General features: G+C 49.3%; 4 protein-coding genes across 4 annotated transcripts; 2 read left to right on the forward strand and 2 right to left on the reverse strand.

Annotated features, from left to right (window-relative positions):
* The first annotated feature begins 88 nt into the window (after nt 1-88).
* Nucleotides 89-2,890, forward strand: H310_08260 (hypothetical protein). The gene has a single exon (XM_008873943.1). The coding sequence runs from the start codon at nt 121-123 to the stop codon at nt 1,636-1,638; it is 1,518 nt and encodes a 505-aa protein (XP_008872165.1). The 5' UTR covers nt 89-120; the 3' UTR covers nt 1,639-2,890.
* H310_08261 (hypothetical protein) lies at nt 1,797-2,897 on the reverse strand. Its single transcript, XM_008873944.1, has one exon. It carries the CDS (start codon nt 2,856-2,858, stop codon nt 1,854-1,856), a length of 1,005 nt encoding a protein of 334 aa, XP_008872166.1. The 5' UTR covers nt 2,859-2,897; the 3' UTR covers nt 1,797-1,853.
* A 471-nt stretch (nt 2,898-3,368) lies between these two features.
* H310_08262 (hypothetical protein) lies at nt 3,369-4,401 on the forward strand. Its single transcript, XM_008873945.1, has one exon. It carries the CDS (start codon nt 3,749-3,751, stop codon nt 4,175-4,177), a length of 429 nt encoding a protein of 142 aa, XP_008872167.1. The 5' UTR covers nt 3,369-3,748; the 3' UTR covers nt 4,178-4,401.
* Nucleotides 4,402-7,179: 2,778 nt separating this feature from the next.
* Nucleotides 7,180-7,422, reverse strand: H310_08263 (hypothetical protein; the record flags this gene model as incomplete). The annotated part of the gene is made up of 1 exon (XM_008873946.1): nt 7,180-7,422. One exon carries the CDS (start codon nt 7,420-7,422, stop codon nt 7,180-7,182), a length of 243 nt encoding a protein of 80 aa, XP_008872168.1.
* Between the last annotated feature and the right edge of the window lie 1,448 nt (nt 7,423-8,870).

Raw genomic sequence — 8,870 nt, forward strand, 5'->3', positions numbered from 1 at the left:
TCGTACAGTATTCGGATTTCTTTCAAGTCGAATGCCAACCCAAACCCTTTACACGTTCCAAAATGAAACGATTGGAAATAACCTTTGACGAAAAACCAAGCGACAACTGCTGCCAAAACAATGGCTGCAGCTCTCTCGTTCCTTCGATGTCGCGAGCTCTTCCGCGCTGCTGCTGCTTACCAAGTAGGCTCGCACCATGACATTCTCCTCTTTCGTTGCATGCCGTTGCCAACCCCACCAACTCCGTCTATGCCGTTGTCGTCCCAGTACATCTCGTTCGGCTCACTATCCACCTTTCCCATGATTTGGCCTCACTCAAGTGTGCTCGATGATATCAATGCATCGTCATCAACCATCGAAGAAACACCCATCGTGTCTTGCCTTGATATCGACCAAGCTGGGCTTGCAAAGCTGCACGACACACTGGGTCCATGGCTGCTCGAGTATGGCACGTCCCGTTTACCTATTCTTATCTCTGAAGCGCCAGAGCTACAATCAGTGCTCCTTGCATATGCTTGTATGCATGGCGAGGTAGCTGTGATCAAGTACCTTCGCGATCGCAACCTCATGAAGGACGACTCGACCTACTCAAAACATGCCTTGAACTTAGGCATCATGTTCAACCAGCTGAGCGTTGTGCAATACTTGCATGTGAATTGCCCCGAGATTGCATGTTCCAAGCAAGCAACGGACACTGCCGCAGGAAAAGGTTATATCAAGATGGTGCAATGGGTGCACACCCACCGAAAAGAAGGGTTTTCAAAGCTCGCCATGACAAGTGCAGCCGGCAACGGACATTTGAACGTTGTGAAATATCTGCACATGCACCGACGTGAAGGATGTTCACCTCAAGCGATGGACGATGCCGCGGCCCATGGTCACGTTGAGGTCGTGCAGTTTTTGCACGAATCAAGGAGTGAAGGGTGCACGACGGGTGCCATGGACGTGGTTGCAAGCCGAGGTGACCTGCATCTAGTGCAATACCTCCACGCCCACCGTCCAGAAGGCTGTACAACAAATGCGATGGACAATGCTGCGTCCAATGGCCATTTGCAAGTCGTCCAATTTCTTCACACGAATCGGCGCGAAGGATGTACGACTCGGGCTATGAACGGGGCCGCCGCGCGGGGATGCCTCGAGGTCGTCCGCTGGCTGCACTGGAATCGGTGGGAAGGTTGCACAACGTACGCGATGAACCAAGCTGCCAAGAACGGTCATTTGAACATTGTAAAGTTTTTGCACGCCCACCGGCCCGAAGGCGCGACGACCGTGGCAATGGACAGCGCGGCCGAGAACGGACATTTGGAAATTGTGAAATTTCTTCACACCCATCGAAGCGAGGGATGCACATCGTATGCCATGGACAGCGCGTGTCGAAATGGCCATGTGGACGTTGTTCGATGGCTGCATGCCCATCGGTGGGAAGGCTGTACAACCCGCGCCATCGACATGGCCGCTGGTCAAGGCCATCTAGAGATCGTCCAGTGGCTCGTGGAGCATCGAGTGAAGGAGCGGTGCACGCACTTCGCACTCAACAATGCATCGCAAAATGGCCACGTCGCTGTTGTCGCTTACCTCAAGCAGCAGCCATCGCGGCATTGCGACCAGCGTGGTGATAGGGGTGCTCGATCGAACTAGCCCCGCTCCTTTAACTGGAACATAGCGATACAACGGTCCTGGTGGTGCAGCACTCGTAACGAGATGCAACTTGACAAGTTTGGTGTTGGCGGCGTTGTCAAGCACAAAACATGTCGGGAGCGCAACCATCTCGATGCCGAACGCTACAGCTGAGAGCAATGAAAAGGACGTTAAAAGTGGTGCGAGTTTGCTTGGGGAAGTTGACACTCGAACTACTATGTTTCAGCCTTCTTTACGTGCACGCCAAGACTATTTAGATTCACACGCCGATCCGAGTCCAAGTAACCTTTTCGATGCCGAGAGTTGTGGAGGAATGCACCGAGGTGCACGTCTCTTAACTCAATCGGCCATTCCTCTGTCGTGACAAATCGCTTGGGAACGTTTACGTGTCCCTTGAGAAACTTGAACCATTTCAGCGCCCGCATGTTGATTTGCCAGGATTCATCATGCGCATCCCAGACGAAGTCAACGCTTTGGAGTTCCACGAGTCTCGACTCGGACAACGTCGACTTCCTCATCCGCAGGTTTTGCACCCAGAGCCCAAGGCGCATGCCGCCTCCAAACGCAGGCCACTCGTTGCTGTCGCATGGGACGACGAACGTATTTGGGATGTTCACATGGCCATATAGTCGATGAAATGTTGTGAGGAGCTCCATGTTTTGCTGCCACTCGTATTCGTGCACACTCCAGACGAATCCGAGTTGATCGAGAGCGGCAACACGGTCTGCATGAAGGTCTTTCTTGAGTCGAAGCCGAATGTTGTCGACGATGCGGCCGAGTTTCCAATTCCACGTGTCTTGGGGCCATCTTTCGTCGTTTTGGGGGATTACAAAGCGTCGCGGCACAATGACATGGCCGTTCAGTTTCAAATACGTGTTCAGGGCTTCGATGACCAAGGTCCATTTGTGCTGCCTCATGTCCCAGATGAACCCAACCTTGTCCAGGGCTTCCACGATCTCGCGATCCACCTTGTTCTTGCGGTACAATTCACGGAGCGCCGACACATTGACCCACGACCCATGAAGGCTTGCAGGGAAGTCTGGCAACGATGGCACAGTGAGCTGCGCTGGCAACGTCGTGTACTTGGACACTGCGGGGTCATACGCATCTGTCGCCAACTTCACCACGATTTTCTGCAGAGAAAGCGGCATGGATGATGCAGCAAATGCGCGTGTGAAGCATGCACGAAGCTGCGGCGCCTTCAGCACCAGCGTCGCCATGGCTGCAACTTCCTCTCAATCTGAAGCACTCGGATCGGCTGATGATTGGTGGACATTGGATGAAAACACGTCGAATATCGGCTGAATATTCTCAAAACATGTTTCAAAATTCATGGTACACTTTTTCAAATTTCGAAATCTCTTGTTGGAATCAGTCGTTTCAACTCCAAGTGGTACATGTCAGAGTAACAACCGACATCAAACCGACATTTTCTGGCGATGGATTTGGATGACCGACGCTGGAATGATTTATAATTGGAAGGAATGTCGTATCCAGTGTCGAAGTGGGCAATGAACATGCCGTGCAGATACATAAAATTCACATTGTGGAATAACAAGGTACAATTGGCTAAAATCGAAACGACACAAGATCATTGTCAACATGACCCCCGCGCAGCAGCCGTCGGTCCCATCAAAGAGGACCATTCAAGAGTCCTTTCATGGTGCATCAACACGGCGAGCCTACAGCACGTATCAAAAACAATTCGAAGTGTTTCTGCGGACTGAAAAGGGCGGAATCGACCCAACCAAGGCAGGAACAGAGCATTTTACGGACTTCTTTCACTACCTCTACAGCCAAGGGAAGTAAGCTAGGACCATCGATTTGGCCAAGTTAGCCCTAGTTGCATATTTCAACGCCAAACAAGTGACCCCAAACCCAGCACAAGACATAAATGCACGTCGCTACATTGTCGGTCTGCAAAAATACAACAAGAAGCACAATGTCGACGAAGAAAAGAAAGCACATCCATTGACCGTGCAGGAACTTTCAACCCTCGTCAACGCTCTGGCTACACTGCACCCTTTTCTGGGCTCAATGCTCCGTCTTCTCTTGGCCGTGTGCTTTTTGGGTTGTTTTCGCATGAGTGAGGAGCTTGCCTTGCGGTGGAATGATGTTCAAATCGTGTCAGATTCAAGTGGAAGATATCTTTCTGTGCGGCTTCGATGGCACAAAAAGGTTGATGTTGAAGAAGACAGCCAAGTGTACCATCTTGTCGATGAAACACCGTTCCCATGCCCTCTTGTGTGGGTTTATCGACGAGTATACAGCAAAACTACGGTCCATCTGTGTGAACCTGTCCAGCTCTGCTTTTGTCTTCCCCAACATCATCATGCAACAAAATGGAGCTCCAAAAATTGAGTGGTACCATGGCTTGGAGCAAACCAACTTGCGCAAGTGGCTTACTGAACTCGTGCAAGCAACTCCAGACTTACCAATTGGTATTACATTGCACAGCTTGCGTCGTGGAGGCTCCTTTTTTCGCGTTTTTGAATCGAGAGAGCGCCGGTTCAACTTCAGGGAACTCATGGCGTGGTGACGTTGGGCCGATGCCAAGACTTGTTGTGAGTACCTCATCACTCAGAGTATTAGCAACGAGATTGACCCACGCAACTTGCTTCGTACCTCGAATGTGAACCATTTGTCGCCATGGTCATGTATTGCGTCCGGTGGCATGCCGTTGTCCGTGGAAGCCCTTGTTCAAGAGTTGGCTAAGTCTCTGCAAAAGGAGACATCTCTTCGGCAAGTTCCACCAAAAGCTACAACACAGCGGTCAATGGACTTGTATGTTGCTCAAAAGTCCATACCAACTGCTCGTTCTGCTCGCAAGCCGTGGTAGCAATGGTTCACTGCAGATCCAAGCATTGGCTTGGTTTGTGCGCTAAAGGACTACACCAAAGAAATGATAAGGTTGGACAGGAAAAAGTACTCAGAGCGCGTCACCTCAGCCATGGCATTCAGCAAGTTTCAGACGTTTGCGCAATTTGAGGCCGCGTACGAAGGGTTCACCAACTCTTATGGGGTTATTCTCAAAGAAGTAAGACACAGAAAGCAAAATGGTTGCATGTAATTGAATCAATTTTCCATGTATACGTTTGGCCTAGGTATGAGCAGGGACGGGCAGGGACGAGCAGGGACGGGCAGGGACGAGCAGGGGCGGGGGCGAGATGTCAAAGCAAAAATCGAAGTGCTAGAATTGATTCTATTGGTTGAAGACTACCCGGATATACAACCAATCACAAGTTTGTCGGATGGATTTGTCGTAACCGTAATGTTATCCACACATAAATAACGCCAGCAACAACCTCCATATTGTGCAATCTTCTTTACAATCCAATTCTTCCACACGGTATTAATTTGTATCATGGTGGATAGGAGGAATAGAAAACATCCCAGATGCATTCTATTTTTTAGTCACCGATAATTTATTGTTTTCGTCAGATCAGCGGGTTTGGGGTAAAATGCGTCGCATTCGGGCATCCACAATTGTGATTGTGCGGCTTTCTGCATAATTTGTCCTCCTCTGTATTTTTCGCATTCTATGTCGTCTAATGTCCACTGTGTGTTGAGGTGAATTGCAAGACAATGTCCGATGTCAACGTTTGATTGTTAAACGTCATGGTTAAACGTCAAGAATCCAAATACATTAAACCTCTAAACCAACGAATGGATCAAACTCGAGTGATTGATCACACAGAGTATGTATGCATTGACTTTACATGTGACTCACCGTCTCGTTGGCCTCATACACTTTTTGAATGGCTCGAGTAAATCAAGAAGGTAGTCACTATCCTTCTAACGAACAGACACCATTGGATGGATACTTGCCATAACTTGAGCAAGAAATGAAGTTGTGGAGGTATGAAATGACGTTGGTGGAGCAAGGTATAAGCCAAGCCTTTGGCGCGAAGCATGTCAGTTTGACGAATAGGCGGTAGTGGATTGGCCCCGGGTTCGAGTCCCGCGGTACGCCAAAATTTTCCCCAAGTTAGGGGGGCTTGCAACCCGTGGACAAGATATGCGTTGACACGGTCGATCGCAACACGGAGACGGTCCTGAATTGGTGGCACGGGACGCCGGCCTCCTTGGCGAGTTTCGAATCCGGCGCGGTGATGTCGACGTGTTCAGCATTTAACGTGGCGTACACTTGTTGACGCGGTCTTCACGCCGCAACCAGTCGATGTCGAGCTTGGAGAGGCTGGAACCGGACGTGATTTTGATGGGATCTGTAGTATCCAGGGCACCAAGAGTGCGCTGGGAGATGGAGGCGGTGGCCATGACGGTGAAGACAGCGATGGTGACAATGCGGACAATGTACGTAGAAGGTTGCCAAATGTGTGATGCTACTCGGGGGACGCCGAAGCATGCATGCACCAAGGATGATGGAATGATTCTAGAAATGGCTTACTTCGTTTACGCATCCGCCGTCCCTCAGCGTTGTGCAAACGCACGTTGGCGGCCATGCTGCGCAACCACACAAAGAGCAAAACAGCGTCCGCTCGTCGGGGGAAAATTCCTCCAAAACTTGCAAGAACACGATGATATGGTCGCTGTTCGGGTCCACATCGTCGTACTCGGTGCATTGTTTGATAACGACCAGAGGCGTGTCATACAGAACATTCCAGGGCATGAGCTATACGAAAGCTTGATGACTAGACCCCAAAACCGACAAAAGCTGTGGATGGCGGCAAAGTGTCCTCGGCAAACGTGCAAAAGACGGCATATTCTATCAATCTATTGAGGAAGAGCCTCAGTAAAACTGCGCCGGATTTCTTGCGGCGAAATTCGCCCCCATGCCTTTATGGCACGGCAAATCATAACAAGACGCTTTTGCTGCGCCGGGATTGTCACCAAATCTATGTCTTCCTCACTATAGGACTCCTCAATCAACTCCTCCTTGAGCCATAGATTTCGCATGTGACGCTTGAAAGGGGTCATAATTCCGACGTCCAAGGGCTGTCCCCACTGGTTGCGTTAGGTGGAATGGCAGCCACGAAACACCCCGCCTCTTCGCTGGCTATCTTGAAGCCTTCCTTGCTTACATGGGGATCAAAATTGTCAACCAGCAGCACCGACGGCTCATGCACTTGGGGTCGCAGAACCTTGCGTACATAGTACGCCCAGATGCGATGATCCATCCAGCCGCGTTCTTGGACGGCGTAGTGGTGGCCAATTGGGAACGTGTCGAACTCGTTCTGCTCGATGGCCCCACCGGGCACTCCTCTCATAATGAAAAGTATCGGCAGCTTTTGCCCGTTCGCGCGGACACCAAGGACAGCAGTCATACAGTATGAATGTTTATCCCCACAGGCAAACTTTGAACTTCCACCATGAATAGACCATATTGCATTAGGGGGGCATATCGTACGTGATACCTGTTTCATTCACGTTGATGATCGTGTCCATCCTAAAGCTGTTGAATGTATTGTGGAAGTCCAGTGCAAACTCCTTTCGTGATCTCAAGGTCCTTCTGGCTCCGTTTGCTTTTCGTTGGTCGTTGTCGCGTGAAGTGGTGGCGCGAGCAAAACCTTTGCAACAGCTTCAAATGGGACTGATACCCACAGTTTTGGTGGTAAAATGGTTGTGGAGCCACTCTTTCTGGTTCCGCTTCAGGAAGTGGACGATGTATATGCACGTGACTGGCTTCTCGGCATCGCGGAGCTTGTGCGTGAACGCCTCGAGTTTTGCAGTATTGGGAATCTCTTCAGGCCTCCCAGCTCCGTCGAGGTTGCATCGTTCTTGGTACCGCCGAAGCTGAGGAGTTAAGTGGCGTGTCGCATCCATCGAGAGAGGTAGCTCTTGGGGATTCCTGTTCGAGCTTCGACGTCGCGTGTGGCGGCATCTTGCATCTTGACGATCATGCCACGCTTGATAGCATTAAAGTAGCGTCGCCTTGGCCTCTTCTGAGGGTTTATTTGGCTGCGGCGCTTTAGAGGCATTGAGAAATGAGTGGACACGGTGTCACGTAGTATGTATGTTGCCCGCGAATTTAAAATGTTTTCGCGCCATGGAAGAGTTTTAACTAATCGACACATCGCACGCCAAAAATTTCATTGTCATTGGTTTGTTCACTGACAGCTGCAGATGTCTTGGGCTGTCCCTTAAACTCCGTCGTTGTCTGTACTTGGTACCTTTGGTTGAGGCCATGGGATGGGCCAGGGGCGCTTGGACGTCGGTAGCGTCGTCGACCGTCGTCAACGGTTGGAATCGTACAGGTATTGTTGATAATATTGATTAGGAATAGTTGGTTGACATGGTCATTGGAAGCAAACAGTACCTGCAAAATTTGATTCTCTGTCTAAATTCTATAATTTGCTTTGTTTCAAAGTGGGGGAGATCAGTACACCAAAAAGACCACTTGGTTCAAGTTCAATTATTCGATTAGAGTTTCACCATTCAATCATCCGAACCGTTACCAACTTTGGGCTTGTCCAGGTCAAAATCGTGTCTTCATTTACGAAAATACGGCAATTCAAAGTTGGAATAGTTGTATACATGCAAAGCAGGTTGTTGCTTTCGTGCTTTGCACCGTAGCAGTTCAGACGACAGCAGAGTTTAAGAACAATGAGAGCATCGAGTTGAGGATGATACACCAATGTAATTGGACGAGACACTTCAATTTTTGGCCAGCCATTTCGCGGTCCCAAATTGACTATTCTTACTTACGCACAAATCATTTTATATTGCAGATCATCTAAATGCCAAGGAAACTAGCATAGTGTCATCTAAGGAAGCCATGAAGTGGACCAAACCTTCAGAGTCTGACATGGCTTCATCGCAGCCGGCAGAGATTTTCCGATTTTTGTCGCCTTCGAATGACTTGTGTTTCGTGGACATTTCATCGTGAATTTAATTTTTAACCAATAGCATTTGTTTTTGGAGCGGATTTGAAAAAAATGTACTTCCTCTGTACCACATTACTGTTACGATTAGAGAAACCAACTTTTTTCACTTTACTGTGGTGAAATCGATACTATTGGTTGATGAATACATGTAATGATTTAATTGGTCAAAATTTAGTAGCCTACAACAACAACGATACAGGGCAGGAAACATTCGAAATGAGAAGCCTAGCGCGTCTCAGGGATGCCTTCTTGAGATGAGGCAACTCGAACTTGTTGCCGCCACCGTGCTCGAGGACTAAACGCATCACTGCCTGATAAGTAAGGAACACACTTTCGAGCTTCTCATAGCTCAGCTCGTTGTAAGCATCCAAGGTATTGCGTACCACA

This window comes from Aphanomyces invadans (genome assembly GCF_000520115.1).
Source record: "Aphanomyces invadans strain NJM9701 unplaced genomic scaffold supercont1.16, whole genome shotgun sequence".
NCBI classification, from domain to species: domain Eukaryota; phylum Oomycota; class Saprolegniomycetes; order Saprolegniales; family Verrucalvaceae; genus Aphanomyces; species Aphanomyces invadans.